The sequence below is a fragment of the Trichosurus vulpecula genome, chromosome X (assembly GCF_011100635.1).
Source record: "Trichosurus vulpecula isolate mTriVul1 chromosome X, mTriVul1.pri, whole genome shotgun sequence".
Taxonomy (NCBI): domain Eukaryota; kingdom Metazoa; phylum Chordata; class Mammalia; order Diprotodontia; family Phalangeridae; genus Trichosurus; species Trichosurus vulpecula.
The window spans coordinates 39,690,203-39,707,887 of NC_050582.1; the positions used below are offsets into that span (position 1 = coordinate 39,690,203).

The following is a 17,685-nucleotide window of genomic DNA, read 5'->3' on the forward strand; positions in this document are numbered from 1 at the left end:
TTTCAGAACTTTTAGACACTACCCATTTTTAACGGGCAGCTAGGTGGTACAGTGGATAGAGGACTGGGCCTGGAGTCAGGAAGACCTGAGTTCAAATCCAGCCTCAGACATTAGCAGTGTGACCTTGGGCAAGTCATTTAACCCATATGCCTCAGTTTCTTCATCTATAAAATGGAGATAAGGCTAGTGTCTAGTTCACAGGTTTGGTGTGAGGATCAAATAAGATAATATTTGGAAAGTGTGTAGCACAGTGCCTGGCATATAATAAGTGTTATAAAATGTTAGTTATTGTTATCTTACTGGGAATCATCCTCAAGCATTTGTTACATATATAATGTTTTTTTTCCTCCCCTCTTTCTTTTTGAAACAGACTTCCAGAGAGTCAGCAGAAAGTCGGAGGCTGCCTGATGTCCCTAATGCCTCAGTTTAAATCTCTGTATCTCACTTATTGCGCTAATCATCCCTCAGCTGTGAATGTTATAACTCAGCACAGGTAATGTGTGGTCCTGTTGACATCCTTACCAGACTGCCCTCCTACGTGGTTTGTTAAAGTAAGCTTTTTGAATGCCTTTCGTTTTTTACATCCCAGTCATTTCTGATATACACCCATCCCCCTATTTCCTCATCCTCCCCATGCCAGAATCGAACCTTCTCTTGTTTATTTTTTAACCATTTAATTTTTATTTTCTTTTTCTCAATTACATGTGTTTAACTGAACCTTTCTTTGTGACAAGGAAAACCAGACAAGCAAAAACTGTTCAGTTCAGGGACAGCATCCAAGCACATATCCTATATCTGATGTTTTGCCCTTGTAGTCACCTCTTTGTCTGCTGAGAGGAGGGAGGAATGCTTTATTATGGTCTTTAAGACCTTTATTGGTCTTGTCATTTTGTGGACTTCCATCTCCTTTTAGTGATCTTCTCTTTTACGTTGCTGTGTATATTATTCTTCTGAGGCTGCTTATTTCATTCTGAATTGGGTCATAGAAATCTTCCTGTGTTTCTCTGAATTCCTCGTATATATCATTTCTTCCTCTTTGATTTTTTAAAGTTGGACTTTGTAGGACAGTGGCAAAAATGCTCTATTTGACCTCAGAGGCCCTGGGTTTAAGTCCTGCCTTTGTGTGACCTTGGGCAAGTAACTTTTCCTCCATGGGCCTCACTTTCCTCCTTTGTAAAATAAGTGGGTTGGATTCAGTAACCTCTAAGATCCCATTCCAGCTTCAGATCTCTTTTCCAGATGTCTCAGGAAACCAAAGTGCCTGCTTCATGGAGTGACAGGTATTGGTACCCCTGGATTATCGTGATTCCAGGGAGAGAGCCTGGGTACAAAAAATAAACACATCACACAACAATGTCATTTTAGGCAAAAAAGGAATACATCTCTTCCCCCACTAAGCGATGAGTTCAAGCTGCCGACAAGCCAGCAACAGCAGTGAATTTCATTTCTTTTTACCTGCCCATTTCTCTGTCTGATCATGGTGACCTTTAAGAGGTCACAGTTAGAAGAGAGGGGTAGGAGCTGGAAAGAGCTTGAGAAATGATTTAGTCCTATCCCTTCCTCTGACATCAGGAAAACTGAGACCCAGAGAAGCAGAGAGGACTTTCCAAGGTCACACAGCAAATTAGTATCAGAGCTGGTCCTTCAGACCAGTGTTGTCAAATTCAAATAGAAACGGATTCCTCCAGGCCACATGTTGACTTGGAAAATCACAAATTAACATTATATATATCATATTGTACGTTTATTTATTTTTTTAAACATTTCCCAATGACTTTTCCCAATGACAATCTGCTTCAGCAGCACTCTGCTTTAGATTTGGAGGCCACTGCCTTTTCTCCAATGATAGATCCAAAGAGGGGAGAAGTGAGAGAAATAGAGGATTCTAATCATCAATCTGCCTGACTTGTTAGTTTCTGGATAACCAAAAGTTGAGTATAGGTTAAAATGATAAGAAGGCAGCAGTGGGATTGTCTGCCTGACTGACCATGGATTCCAGCAGGCCAAATGCCTTTCTAAGAAGCCTAGGTCCCTTACAGAGTTGTAGGGTGGAGCTTTGGACTTGAAAGTGACCATGTCATTGAAAGCCTTTTTACTCCCATGTGGGATACCAGTAAGGCTACCATATTTCCATGTGGGATACCAGTAAGGCCTCCATATTTCTATGCGGGATACCAGTAAAGCCATCATATTTCCACATGGGATACCAGTTAGACCTCCATATTTCCATGTGGGATACCAGTAAGGCCTCCATATTTCCATAGGGGATACTAGTAAGGCCGCCATATTTCCATGTGGGATACCAGTAAGGCCTCCATATTTCCACGTGGGATACCAGTAAAGCCATCATATTTCCACATGGGATACCAGTTAGACCTCCATATTTCCATGGATACCAGTAAGGCTACCATATTTCCATGTGGGATACCAGTAAAGCCACCATATTTCTATGTGGGATACCAGTAAGGCCACAGTATTTCCATGTGGGATACCAGTAAGGACATCATGTTTCACATTTGTAGCAGATTGGCCTTCCTTTGAGTTGTAACAACAATGCTGCTTGCAGCTGCTGTAGGGTTGTAAGACCCAACAAGACCAGCAACAAGAGCTGCCAGCACAGGTTCTTTGATCTGCTTTTCTAAGGAAAGTAACTTTAAGGGGTTAACAATCTCACTTTAATCAAGCATACATATATCATTCACTTAGTTCAGGAGGAAAAGCCAGCACCCTGAACTTCAGAGCAAATACAAACAAATTACAAACAGAAAATAACAGATCAAATAACACAGTTCACCAGACAGGCTTTGTCTGATCAAGCCATCACATACATAGTTACCAAAAAGAGAAGCACCAACATCTGGGTTTTCTTCAAAGCCGGGGGCTCCAGCAGCTACCCAGAGTCTCCACACCAACACTCTTCCAGTGAGTGAGAGCCCCAAACAAAACTCTAACCTCTGAGTTTATATATCCTGTTCAGGGTCAAAGGGCGTCACAAACATACCACTCAAATGCATGTAAACTAGGCTTTCCCTTGAGGTAAGCAGGTCATCAAAGACTCCCGATTTAATCAAAGAAACAAAGGCCAGACTCATCAAAGGCACTGCACAACAAAGTGCTCCAAAAGAGAAAACAGTAAAAACGTCCCACCCAGTCTGCCCTGGGACATACTTTGACCTCAAATTCAGGTCCTAAATAGCCACAGTTTTGCTAGGCTACTCAAGCCCAGGACAGATGCTGTAATCCTTAGCCCTCCTGGACTGATGCTGTCATCTTCAGGGACAGGGGAGATAGAGGACTGTTAGAACAGCAGGCTACCTTTCTGCATTCACCCCAGTCCGTTGTAAGCAGGCTTGGCAGCACTGAGGCAGAATTATTCTACAGGTACCATGGGAAGGCCATGTGGACTCCCTTGATGAACACTAGGAACTTCTGTTGTTTTCAGGAAGAAGTGTGCCTACAGAACACATGGGGCTCCTGGAATGGCCATGTGGCAGCTGTGGTGAAGGGGAAGTGTCGAATGACTCCGGTGATCGAGGCAGGCAGCTGAGCTGCTTGGTCAGTTAGTTGCCTAATTCCAGCTGCTTAAGGCAGACTCTTTTCCCAAATGAATAATGTAGGAAGTTCTGACCCATCTATAGCTCAGCCACATAATCAGCAGAGACAACACACTTATAAATAAGTGCTGCCCCAAAGGCAGACAGTGGCATTTATGAGGATGGTGGTGATTGGAAGGATTGATAATAATCAAGTCTGGGAAAGTACTTTAGAGCATTACCTCTCTGGCGCCTTCCAAGAACCCTAAGAAGTAGGTATTGCACCTTTTCAAATCCCAGCTTTTCAAATGGGGAAACTGTTGTTCAATCATTTCAGTTGTGTCTGACCTAGGGTTTTCTTGGCAGAGATACTGGAGGGGTTTGCCATTTCCTTCCCCAGCCCATTTTACAGATGAGGAAACTGAAGCAAACAAGGTGAAGTGACTTGCTCAGGGTCACACGGCTAGGAAGTGTCTGAGGCTGGATTTGAACTTAAGAAGATGAGTCTTCCTGACTCCAGGCCCAGCACTCTATTCACTGCAGCACCACCTCGCTGCCCTGCTCATATGGCTAGCAAGTATTAAAGGCAGGATTTAACTCCAGACCTTCCTGCTTGCAAGTCCAGCAAGCTTTCCCCTTTGCCATGGACACAAAGCTATTTTTAGCCTGGTCTGTATGGCTGTGCTTACTTCCTGTGAGGAAATGCCAGGGGCCTTCTCTCTCCCTTGTTCCCTGCCCCCATCTAAGGGGTTAAAGGCTCTTCTTCTGGGGCCAGCCTTGGGAATATAGCCCTGCCCTGTGTTCTCTCTCAGCCTTCTCATCAGAAAACCCTGATTCTTAGGCTAAAACTGGGCCCCAAGAAGGTCCCCTGAAGCCTGACGTCATTGTTGGTTTCTCCCTGGTCCCTACACCCACAAGGCCAGTTAGGTCCGGCCTGGGTGGGCTTGTCCAAATGTTCTTTTCTGGCCCCTGCCTTAACTTATTCCATTCTCCTGGTTGTGCTCAGAGTCATTTTCAGCTTTTTTGGGTCATGTTCTCCTTCTCCGGAGGCCTTCCAGAGATCCAGGATATCAACATGTCAGCCTCTGTTGTTTCCTGTGCAGTCAGTTTCTAGCATGCCTCCAATCCTCCCATATAAAGTATCTACGTTATTGTTTAGCACACACAAGAGATCTCTAACCTATAGCAAGAAGACCTTTGCGTAGAGGAAGCCATATTCATCACATTCTGTTCTGGTGTCATTCCCCGGCACACAGGAAAGAGCATAACCTCTCCTAGTAACAAACAGAATTTCAGAACCTTAGAAATTATTTAGTCTAACACCCATTCTCCCTGCCTCCCCCCCCACCCCAGACCATTGATCCCTTGTATTTCAAATGAAGAAACCAAGGCTCGGGCAAGTGAAGTGATTAGTCTAAGGTCACAAGGGGCAGAGCCAGGGCTTCTAGGATAACCAGTTTGTTGGACCATGGCTAAGTTCCTCCCAGTCTCCTGGGCTCAGTTTTCTTACCTACAAAATGAGAGAAATGGGGTACAATAATCTCTTTCCAATGGCAGCCTCCAGTGTGTCTAATTTTGGAGTTTCCATTGCACATGATTCCTCTTTGACAATTTGGGGTGTTTTTCACCTGTACCAGGGGAGAGAATCTCATAACACAAATAAAGATGGAAATTAAGATTTCTGTATTACTTGTTCTCCCTAGGGAAGCTTCTCTTCCTTTTGATCTAAGAGAAAAAACTGAGCCCGGTAGAGTTTGAGGGAAAACAGCCAGAAGAGATGACATAGTCTAAATGACAAAGGGGGCATTGTGCTGAAACAAGTTTTCGGTCCTTTGCAAGTTTCACCTGTAACCAACGATGCATGCTCCAGTTTTGTAACTGGTTGGTTCATTTCCCTGGGTCAGGACTTGGAGTTCCCTGATGGAGTAGAAGAAGTTCCTTCGAACCTATTACAGAGTGGCCCTAAAGGCACAGTTTGTTGAAAAGTTTCATTCAATGATCACAGGATCATAAATTTCGAGCCGGAAGGGCCCTGAGAGGTCACCTAGTTCAACCTTCTCATTTTACTGAAGTGAATTGCCTATGGTCGGGCAGGTGGCAGAGTTAGGAATCAAGCCCGTGCCCTCCGACTGCATGTTCCCAACCATCTTGGCCTTGCCATTCTCATCCATCTTGGCCTCGCCATTCTCTCTCTGTTGGCTTTCCAAGCCTCCTCCTCCACTTCGCAACCCATCCAAAAAGGTCATTTGCTGTGTGTTTATTAATACCTGATGGAGAATTAGCTTTGGAGAATTTCACACCACCCCAAAACCATGGCAAGTTATGGGAAGTTTCAGAAAAACCTGAGGCAGGAGCCACTGGTTTATTTACAAAAACCATCACTTCATTGTTTGAATATTAAATCACGAAACCTGAGATCTTTCCCCAGCTGTGAGTATAGCGCTCTGTCCACTTCAAAAGGGAACATGTCATGACAGAGCAAACCTGAGGCACAGGTTTGACGTGTCATAACAACAACAATAATAATTTATATATATATAATATACACACACACATATATACACCTATATACATATACATACATACATGCATATATATATAAATTTATATAGCACTGAAAATGTAGCTCATTTGTGGGCCTCAACAATCAACCTTTGAGTAGGGGCCATTATTATCCCCATCTTATCAAGGAGAAAACTGAGGCCAACAGAGGGAAAGTGACTTGCCCAGGGTTACACTGAAGCTGGATATGAACCCAGTGTTTCCTGCCTCCTAATTCAGCACCTTCTCCATTTAATAGTGAGGTCATCATGGGTTAGTTATGTTCCTTCTCAGAGCTTTAGTTTCCTCGTCTGTAAACACAGTAGAACTAATTAGGCCTCATCAGTAGAATTGGTGTGACTGTCAGATGACCTCATCTCCCTGAGTACTATGGGTAAGAATCCTGTTTGTAGCCATCTTGTGATTGTTTAGGGTATGATGGGATCTAGGTAGGACACAGAATGAGACCACAACCACCGCTACCATCACTAATCCCGAAGCCTAGTTAACAGGAGGATTTCCAGTACTTTCTCCATATTGTGACTGCAAAGGTGAAGATACATGAGTTGGAGTTTCTTGCTCTCTTTGAGGGTGGGGACTCAGAAGTGGGAGAGAGATGAACAGGAAGGAGAGGGAGGAGAAGCTGTGATCCTCCACCCCGGCTGCCATTCATGTAGTAGGTGAACTTCTTTGTGCAGGCCTCTAGGTGGGATGAGAATACCAAAAATGGCCGTGAAAACCTGGCTGGCTGAGCCCTCCCTCTGCCTCCAGAAGCCTCAGAGTCTGCCATTTAGAGTAGTCTCTGGTTTTTCTAACCCTAATGAAGTCAAGTCAAGCCCAACACTGTACTAAGCACTGCTGGGGAGGCAAAGAAAGGGCCAGACCAAGTATTCCTGAAGTACCTACCTACTATGTGCCAGGCCCTGGGGATACAAAGAAAGGCAAAAGATTCCCTCCCTGCTCTCGAGGTGCTCCCAGGCTGACAGGGGAGATGATACACCTAAAACTGTGTGCAGCTGAATGGGAGCCAGTCACAGAGGGAAGGCCCTGGCAGGAAGAGGACTCAGGAAAGGCTGCCTGGAGAAGGCGGGATTTTAGCAAGGACTTGAAGGAAACTGAGGAAGCCAGGAGGTGGCAATGAGAAAGGAGAATGGACTAGGCAGCAGTGGGAAGGCCTGGAGTGGGAGATGGGAGTGGTTTGTGTGAGGAGCAGCATGGAGGTGGTGTAAGGTGTGGAAGACCACAAGGGTAGGAAGGGGCCTAGTTATGAAGGGCCTTCAAAAGCCAACAGGATTTTGTGTTTGTTCCAGGAGGTACTAGGGAGCCCCTGGAGTTTATAGAATCAGGGAGCGATGTGGTCACATGAGATGGAACTTGGCTCAAATAGTCTGACACACACAAATCATTTAATCCTTTCTGTGCCTCAGTTTCCTCATACAGAAAATGGAGCCAAGGCCCCTTTCAGCTCAGTTGTGGGAAGGGTCAAATGAGAGAACGTAGCTAGGGCAGTAGTGTTCCTAAGTGTTCCTAAGGCTGCACGGGGCTGTAGGTGGAGACAGTCCTCTGCTTCAGGTGCACTGGCCCACCAGGAAGCCAGGCAGTGGCCCAGTCTCTGCCAGCCCTCCTGGCTGCCATTGCTGGAATTCCTTTTGTCTTCCCATTTGGTGCTGCTTCTGCAAACATTGAGCTTTCTGTCTGTTCTCTAGTTGTGCTCTCCTTTGATGGTGTGGGGGTGGTGGTGCCAGGAAAGGCCTCATAGAAGGAGTGGATGACCCTTAAGGTGAACCCTGAATGGAGGTGAAGTTCCTCTGAGGCAAAGGTGAGCCCAGAAAGAGAAGGAGGCAGGAGATGGGACCAATTTGGGTGGAAAGTGGTTTGTGAGGGGTAGAAATATGATCCTCATGATGCTAGCTGGCATTTACGTAACACATGAAGGTTTGCAAAGCACTTTACATATGTTGATCCTCACAGCAGACCTGGGAGCTGGCTGCTGTTATTATCCCCATTTTACAGATGAGGAAACTGAGGCAGACAGAGGCAAAGTGACTTGCCCAGGGTCTGAGGCAGGATTTGATGTTAGGTCTTCCTGACTCCAAGTCCAGCACTCTGTTCACGTAGCTGACATGAAACCAATCAGGAAAGGTCGCTTGAAACTAGATTGTGGTGGGTTTTCACTGCCAAGCAGAATTGGTATTGTCTCATAGACATGATTGGGAACGCTGTGGGCCGAGCTGTGCTTTGCAGATTTGGAGGATGGATGCATTGCAGAGGGGAGAGGCTGGAGGGAGGGGAGGCCAATTAGGAGGCTATTGCAGTAGTCTGGGGGAAAGACAACAAGGGCCATGAACTAGGGAGGGGGCTCTGTCAGCGTGGGGAAAGATATGGACAAGCGATACGCGGAGGCCGAATTGACAAGACTTGGCAGCTAGCTAATTGGATATGGAATGACTGTTACTGACAGGAAGGATAGAGGTGAAGGAGAGCTATGTGACCCTGGACAAGTTACCTGACCTCTGTTTGCCTCAGTTTTCCTTGCCTGTAAAATGGGAATAATACTAGTACCCACTTCCCGGGCTTGTTGTGAGGATCAAATGATCAAATATTTGTAAAGTGCCTAGCACAGTACCCAGCACATAGTAGGTACTATAGAAATGCTTCTTCAACCCTTTCCCACCTGCCAGACTATCATCGTGGAGCACTTGTGGTCAGGCTCCTTGTAGGGGCAAACAGTGGCATGCCCCATGGCCCATGAAGTGAAGAGTGCTTCTGTTTCTCTGTAGTGACAGTCTGGAAAAGTTTATGGAGAGTCAGGGAGCAGCCAATCCGGGGATTCTCCTATTGACGACAAACCTCAGCAAACCCTTCATGCGACTGGAAAAGTACGTGTCTCTTCTCCAAGAGCTGGAGCGCCACATGGAGGTAAGAGGCAGGCCGCAGCCCATGTGGGCTGTGTGGAGGGTGCTCACCTTGGGTTGCCTGCTCCATTGCTCCCAGATGGCCTTGTCCCCAGGTTATCCACTTTATCCTCTCCACGAGGAAACCAAACTAGATGAACGCTGAGTAGCGTGGAGCAGCAGCCCTGGACTGGGACTCTCGGCAAGGCCTTTCTCCCCACTTGTCCCACCCCATCCATGATCGCCTAAGGCAGCCTGATGGGACCAGGCTTGGGGCTGGCTGCTCTGCCGCTGCCTTGGGGCCCTTCGGTCAGGGAGCTTGGGGGTTCACAGAGGAGCTTTATTGTCCTTATTTTTTTCATTATGTTGACAGCTCAATTCAAGTTCTGAGTGTAACAGTCTCTTAACGTTCAAGGTCACGGGAAAAATTTCAGGTGCTTCCCAGGGAAGTGTAAACTCAGAAATGGACTCAGGGTTGATTTCTTCATCTGTCGATGTACACATATATGAGCACTGACACATGTTCACCTTTTTTCTCCCACTTTAACAATTTTTATCGATCTCTTTTGTTCTTCTGTCTCCTTTATTTCCAAATACATCTCTTTCCCTTTACTTCATAAAGGATAAAAAAAGAAAGTGAAAGAAAGTGGTTCAGCAAAACTAGCCAACACGTCAACCAAGTCTTATGGTATATACAGTGCTCCATACCCATAGTCCCCCACCTCTGAAAAGAAGGAAGGGCAAACCTTTATATCTGGAGTCTCTATTTTACACAGGATAACTGTACTATAGTGACAGCAACCTCGTTTAAATAATTAGGCCTTAAATGGGGTAACAGACCCTTGATACTTCTTGGAAATATTTCAGCCGGTAAGCATTTCATGAGCACCTACTGTGTGCCTAGTCCTGTGCTATCATGTCTATATATTCTGTGGCTGTAGGTGGGGGAGGAGGGCCAAGTTGGGGAGGTTGCATTTACCCTAGTTGCTCTTCCTGTTGTCTGGGGAAAGGGTTTGAGGTTTTAAAAAGGCTCGGTTAACTTTAAAGAAAGAGGCTGTGTACTTCTCTGCTAGCCCTGCCGTGTGCAAAACCACATTCTCAGGGTACAGGACCTGCCTGAAGCCAGGAGGCAGTGGGGGAGCGGCTGAGCAAAGGCTGCCAGAGTGGGGTTTCCGTTAGGGCTCAACAAGGAGCTGACCTTTGGCTACCTCTCCAACAACTGAATCGTCTGAGGCTTGCCCATTGCCAGCTATCATGAAAAATCCATTTCTGCTGTCCATCAGCACTGTGTGTGCTCAGGAATGAACGACTCAGGCTAAGGAAACAAAAGAAAGCCAAAAAAAAAGACGAACCCTTTCCCTGCTTGAACCCCCTCCTTGCCATTCCCCTTCACTACAGCCTCCGTTTGGTGCCTGGCTCCTCCCACCATCAGATAACTCATCTCTAGCTGGATCAGAGTCTTTCTCTGGCTTTCTGACTTTCTTAACAGGGCAGCTAAGCTAAATGGTGGATCAGAACATGAAAGTGACAACATTGAATGCCAGCTGCTGTCTTATCCACCCTACTAAGTTTGAAAAGTAACAGCTTGAATCTAGAAGGAGTCTGGCCTCTTTCTCCCCATTCCTTCGTTGTAAGAACAGAGAAACAAACAAACAAAAAAAACCAAAACAGTAGTAACATCTAGGAGAACCCTCAAACTATCAGAGTAGGTCTACCCTCAGATAAGGCTACTTCAGGTTCAGAGTGTACTTTGGATTTGTAGCCACTCAGAAACATAGCTCAGGAGCCCCCACCAATTTGTTTACCTTTACTAGTCAGCCAGGGCACTACAATTAGTTCAAAGCAAAGGCATTTAATGAAAAAGAATATTGTTTTTAAAAACAGCACAGAAGTTAAGCCCAGAGGGAATGCTTTTATCTTTTCATTTCTAAAGCAAATTGCTGCATTTATTATGTTTATGTGACCCCGTAAAGCCTTTTTAGGCTTTAAGCTCCTTATATATCTATCCTGGATGATAACCATAGTCCATCCAACTTAGTATTCTATCACCAAAGGATGGCCCAAAGGAGAGTGTTTAAAGTTGCACTTTGGTGACATTGACTTCCAGAAGTTAGAGAGATGACTCAAATATCTCTGTCTTCCTTTTGTAACTAGCTATAGATCCATCATCTGGGACTTGATCTAAACCTGTCTGGAATCTATTCATATTTTCCACTTTGATGACTTACTTGAGGTTATAAGTTCCATGAGATTCTAGGGCCTTGTTTCAGAAGTAATCTTTGGGAGGAAACATTGAAATTTTCCAAGTTGGGTTTAGGTTGGGTCCTATAGCATCATTATGCTAACATTTTTGAAAAGCAGATTTGGTTGACTGCTATAACCCTCACGCTATGCCCCAAATTCCCTCACTCCTGTCACTCTGGCCTAATGATACCTCCCTTTGGAAGAATTTTTCTTCTTTCTCTTTTTCTTTCTCCTCTTCTTCCTCCTCCTCTTCTTCTTTCTGGACCCATAATATCATTAACATTAACTTTTGGTGTGAAGATTACCTCTACTGATACAGATTAGAGATGCAGTGTTTGTATTGCAATAGTCCTAGAGAGTTGCCGGGGGGCCCTGAAAAGCAAAGCAACTTGTCACACAGAATTCTTATGGGTATCTAAATGAAAATGACAAAAGGGGAAATGGGGACTCCTCGGTGACAGTATCTGTGATGTGAAACCAGCTGCCTGATGTGTCTGCATCCTTCTTGTAATGGAAGAGAATGAGATCCTGGGATTCCCAGTACAGAGGTTAAAAAATTAAGGAGTTTCTCTCTTTTCCTAGGAGGCTCATCTGGACCACCAGGATGTTCTGAAAGCTGTTGGATCATTCAAGGCTCTGGCGGTAGGTGATGGTCCCCATTTCTGTCTGCGTCCCTAAAACCAGTGACTCAAAGCTGACACTTTTTTCCAAATGCAAAGGTCTCAAGAGTGGAAACAGTGGGCTTAGGGGCAGTACCACTGGGTTCAGGTTTCATTTAACTTTTGTCTTCTCCATATTCCAAAAAATTGTGCTTACCTATCAAAGCTTGCAAACCTTAGTGTATGAAGTCAACGCATTTTCAATATCTGCCACATAAAGCCCTAGTGTGTAGGTGGGGGATTTCCTTTTGTCTCTATCTCTACCCCATTATAGACCACCTTGTATTTTGTGCAATTCATGAGTCACTGAAATGAGCCCGACATGATTGTCGGAGCCAGCTACCAAGAGGCAAGAAAGTGGAAGTCATTCATAGCAAAGGAAGTAAAAATCCCTCCTGATACCACGAAGGAAAAAAGTACTTCACGAAGCACTGGACCTGCCCTTCCAAGGACACCTGCGGTCTCAGGTCTTTGAGGATGGTCATCATCTTTTTCAGCTTCTTATGGTCAAGTCACCATTTCCCTGAAATCGACAAGGAAAAGACAAAAGAGGATTCTGGGGGAATGGTCACAGGGAGGTTAGGTAGCTGGACTCTGGAGATCTCTCAGCTTTAAAGAACCTTTCCTTCTTTCGTCCTCTGGGTGCTTTGTGATGTAGCATCATCTCTGCTTGTTTCCCTCCCTTTTTTTTTCCTGGCAGGGGAATATTGGCAAATGACTTACTCGTCATCATCAACTTCAAGACCAGAGGACTCCATTGCTCAGTGTGTACAGTGCATAGCTTGGCCTCCTTAGCCTTGCTGCCTCTCTCTTCTTATTTTGTGCCCTTACCATATTCCCTAGGGTTCAGATTATGGTCCTTTATTGGCAGGATATGTTGACTTCTGACACTTCCACACAGGGTGTTGGTCAAAAATTATAGGAGGCTAGGGACCGACCTTGTGATTTCATTGATATGATGAGGAAGCTCCCTCTACCAGTGGAGACTGGCAACTTCTCTGTGAATGAGGGACGTTGAGAGTTGCCCAGATCAGTGAGATGTTAGGTGACTTACCCGGGGTCCCCAGCCAGTAGGGTTCAGAGAACTTGCTGGCGCCAAGGCTGAATTTCCATCTATGATACCATCTTGTAGCCATTAGATCCAGAGTATTTCACACATGTCATTATAGAAATGGAAAGAATACTGGAGCTACAGTTAGAGGGCCTGGATGTGAATCCTACTTCTCTTTCTTGCTGCCTCTGTGACCTTGGGACAATTAGGGTTTTTGGTTTCGTTTTTTCCTTTCTTTGTATCTCCAGCACTTAGTACAGGGTCTGGCAAACAGTAAGTACTTAATAAATGCTTGTTGACCAAATGACTTCCCTTTCTTGGCCTTAGTTTCCTCCTCTGTAAAATGAAGAGGTTGTTTAGATGGGCCTTAAAGTCCCATCCAGCACTAAATCTGGTATGTTGCAGGTCACATGAGGTAGGTCCAATATTCCTCATTTCACGGAGATACAAACTGAGACCCAGAGAGGGGAAGTACTTTATGCAGTGACACAGAGTCACAAAACTTGAAATTGAAAGACCATCTTGTTCAACCTATAAGTGAACAAGAATCGCCCACAACATACCTAACAGAGGTTGGTCATCCAACCTCTCCCAGAAGACCTCCAGGAACAGGGAGCTCACTACCTCCCAAGGTGGCCCGGTCCACTTTGAGACAGCTTTCACTTTTTCTGGCATCAAACAAAATTTGCCTTTTTTCAACTCCCATGCATTGTTTCTAGTTCTGCCCTTCAGGGCCAGGCCGAACAAGTCTCTCCTTTTATCATGTGTGCCCCTTCTAGAACTTGACTACAACTCTCATAGTCTTCTTAAGTCATCTCTTCTCCAGCTCCTTTGAATGATCCTCATATGACTTGATGTCAAGGCCTTTTTTACTGCCCTCCCCCCACCCCCCAGTTTCTGTCCACTGGACATTTCCATATTCTTTCTAAAGTATGGTTCCTTCCAGATGTTATCTGACCAGGGCAAAGTACAGAACCTCCTGTCAGGTCCAGATCCTTAGTATGGGGTGCCATGCCTCTCTTAATCACACTAAGATTGCATTTGCTTTCTTGGCTGAAATACCATTATTGGTCCATATTGATCTTGTAATCCACTGAAACCACCCACCTTTTTCAGTTAGACTGCCGTGCTTCCCAAATCTTAGTCCCGTGGAGTTGTTCTCATTTTTTTACTTAAATGTAAGACATTAGTTACTTATTCCTATTAGATTTTGTCTTATTAGATTTTAGCCTATTGTTCAAGCGTGTGAGCATCTTTGCACCCAATATATTATCTATTATCTATCTTTCTATCTCTCTATCTATATTGATCTATCTACTGACCTCTCTACCTTCCTGCTGACCTTTATTTTTCTCTCTCTTTCATTCTTTCTTTCCTCCTCCCTTCCTCCCTCCCTCCCTTCCTCCGCTCTTTCCTTCCTTCCTTCCTTCCTTCCTTCCTTCCTTCCTTCCTTCCTTCCTTCCTCCCTCCCTCCCTCCCTCCCTCCCTTCCTTCCTTCCTCCCTCCCTCCCTTCCTTCCTTCCTTCTGTCCCCGCCTCCCCGCCCTATCATGCCTAGGTCTATGTTGTTTGAATTCAAGAATACCATCTGTTACTTTAACCAAGGCGTTGATTAAAATGTTCATTAGACCAGAACCACACCTGGATCCCTGGGGCACTCCACTGGAGACCTTATTCTAAGCTGATATTGGACCATTCAAGACTATTCTTCGGGCTCAGCCATTTGACCAGTTCTGATTCTGGCAAATTCACAGATTATGTGTCTAGCGCATGTTTCTCTGTCTTTTCTAGAATAGTAGCTTGACAGACTTTATCAGTTGCTTGTTGCTCTGCTAAGAATCCTGGCACATTACGTCTATAGCATCTCCCTGATCTGCCAGACTAGTGGTCCTGTCAAAAAGTCAGAAAGGAGGGAGGTCCCTGCGATGAAGCCCAGCTGGCCCTCTGTAACCCTTTAACAACAGATTTGAGGGTTTTGCCAGGTGTCACAGTGAGATGCACTGGACTAGAGTTTATAGATTGCTCTCCACCCTTTTTAAAAAGAGGGAAGCAGACATTTGCCCTTTGCCAGTCCTGTAGCATCTCTGCTACCATCCACCATCTTTCAGTGGTCACTGATGGGGGCACAGCCACCATTTCTTTCAAGAGCTGATGTTGTTGTCCACCTGAGCCTTAGCTAAGTGCTTGCTTACTATCTTATTCCCTCTCCCAGGTATCAGCTCCTCATATCCTCCTCCCCTCCTTGTTCTTTTCAGCCCAAAGATCATTTTCTGTGTCAAAAAAAAAAACCAGAAGCAAAGTAAGAATTGGGCAGCTTTACTTTCCCAGTCATCTGTCATTACCATCCTCCCAACCACTTTGAACAAAGGTTCTGTCCCTTCCTTGATCTTCCTCTTTTAGCCAGTATAACACTAAAAAAGAGAGAAAACCAATGCAATCCTTATTTGTTCCCCTTTGGCATCCATCCCTTGCCAGTCTCAGCTTCTTGTGAGTCTTATTGATCTGGACACTCCCCTGTGCTCTACTGTCCATTGATTTTCCTTTCTCTGTCCTGGCTTTCAGCTTCTCTTCATGTCTTCTTCACATCTAAGTTGGATGATGAGTTCCCTGTTTATCCCCATTGGTCCTTTGAGTCTTTTTCTTCCTCATCAGAATTGTTCTTTTTGTGTCTTTAGAACTTCATTCTTGAGAATTTCCCATCACCTTCGGGCTGGCTTCCCCTGTAGAACTTTAATCCACGGGATCCTACTTTGAAACCTGCTCTCTCCAAACCTAGGGTGCACACCAGTCTCTGGCCAACCGTCCTCTCCTTTTCTGTTATAAAATTCTGTGATGGAATGATCACTTCTCTCTATGAGTTTCTCAGTACAGTTCCTCCTTGTTGGTGAGAGTCAGATCCAGAATACACGTTCCACTTTTTTTCTTCCTCTGCCTTTTGAATAATGAAATTATCATTAAGGCAAGTCAAGAAATTATTAGCTGTTCCACTTTCAGTAGAGAGAGCCCCAGTGAGTGTCTATATGATTGAAGTCCTATGATCCTGGCTTTGTGACAGGCTAAGAATGTGTTAAGGCATTAACCTTTGTGGCTTTGTGGCAGGCTAAGAATGTAATAAGGCATTAAGTCTTATTCATTTCTTCCTTCTGTCTAGGTGGTCTGTAGTATACTCCAAATGACAATGGTGCTTTGCTTTGTGCCACTGTTTATCTTTACCCATATTCTCTCTATCATGCTTTTCAAGTCTAGTTCCTAGATTTTTTCATGCTACTGTATCTTCTTCATATAAAATTGTACTCCCCCTGTCTTTGTCTATCTTCATCCTTTTGGATATGTTCTATCGCTTTGGATTCATATTCCACTTGTCAAGGCCTCTGCCAGAAAGTCCTGGTGACTTCGTTAACTACATTTGCATCCCTGTAGTAGAATTTCTAGATCACCTTGCTTGTTACTCATTCCTTGGGCATTCGTGTCTAGCTCTCTGAAGCCATGGTTCTTGCTGCTCCCATCTCCTTTGGATCTGTCTCCTTTGAATTTTTGACTGTCGCTACTGCAATTCTTCCTACATTGTAGCTTCTTCCTATGGCATAGAGCAATGTTTCTCAAACTATGCTGCAGGCAACCCTGAGACACCCCAAGTTTATTTTTAAAAATGAACCTCAGATTGTCTGTTAACAAGAATCATTTTAGAGGGTTTTACTATAAGAGTTCTGCCCAAGTTTTGTTGAAATTGAAGGGTTCTGCCACTGTAAAAGTTTGAGAACCAGTGGAATTGAAATTGATGGAAATAAGTAGTTTTCTCCTGCCCTCTTCCTTTTTCTTTTTTTCTTTTTAAAATTTATTTATTTAACATATTTAGTTTTCAGCATTGATTTTCACAAGAGTTTGAATTACAAATTTTCTCCCCATTTCTACCCTCCCCCCCACTCCAAGATGATGTATATTCTGGTTGCCCTGTTCCCCATTCAGCCCTCCCTTCTGTCACCCCACTCCCCTCCCATCCCCTTTTCCGTTCCTTTCTTGTAGGGCAAGATAAATTTCTACGCCCCATTGCCTGTGTATCTTATTTTCTAGTTGCATGCAAAAACTTTTTTTTTGTTTTTGAACATCTGTTTTTAAAACTTTGAGTTCCAAATTCTCTCCCCTCTTCCCTTCCCACCCACCCTCCCTAAGAAGTCAAGCAATTCAACATAGGCCACATGTGTATCATTACGTATAACCCTTCCACAATACTCATGTTGTGAAAGACTAACTATATTTTGCTCCTTCCCAACCCATCCCCCTTTATTGAATTTTCTCCCTTGACCCTGTCCCCTTTCCAAAGCGTTTGTTTTTGATTACCTCCACCCCCATCTGCCCTCGCCTCCATCATCCCCCCCTTTTTCATCTTCTTCCCTCTTCTTTCCTGTGGGGTAAGATACCCAATTGAGTATGTATGGTATACCCTCAGGCCAAATTTGATGAGAGCAAGATTCACTCATTCCTCCCTCACCTGCCCTCTCCCCTCCTCCCACAGAACTGCTTCCTCTTGCCACCTTTATGCGAGATAATCCACCCCATTCTATCTCTCCTTATCTCTCTCTCTCAATATATTCCTCTCTCATCCCTTAATTTGATTTTATTTCTTTTAGATATCTTCCCTTCATCTTCAACTCACCCTGTGTCTGCTCTCTGTCTCTCTGTCTCTCTCTCTCTCTCTCTCTCTCTCTATATATATATATATATATGTATATATAGATACACATACATACATGCACATTCACTTAT

General features: G+C 44.6%; 1 protein-coding gene across 6 annotated transcripts in view; it reads left to right on the forward strand.

Moving 5' to 3' along the window:
* The window catches only part of ARHGEF6 (Rac/Cdc42 guanine nucleotide exchange factor 6), a 116,719-nt gene that overhangs the window by 71,778 nt on the left and 27,256 nt on the right, over nt 1-17,685 (forward strand). For all 6 annotated transcript variants that reach the window (XM_036739974.1, XM_036739975.1, XM_036739978.1 and 3 more), the window contains 3 exons: nt 371-493; nt 8,855-8,993; nt 11,795-11,854. In XM_036739974.1, coding sequence (XP_036595869.1) covers nt 371-493; nt 8,855-8,993; nt 11,795-11,854 — 322 coding nt within the window. The remainder of the gene's footprint in view (nt 1-370; nt 494-8,854; nt 8,994-11,794; nt 11,855-17,685) is intronic.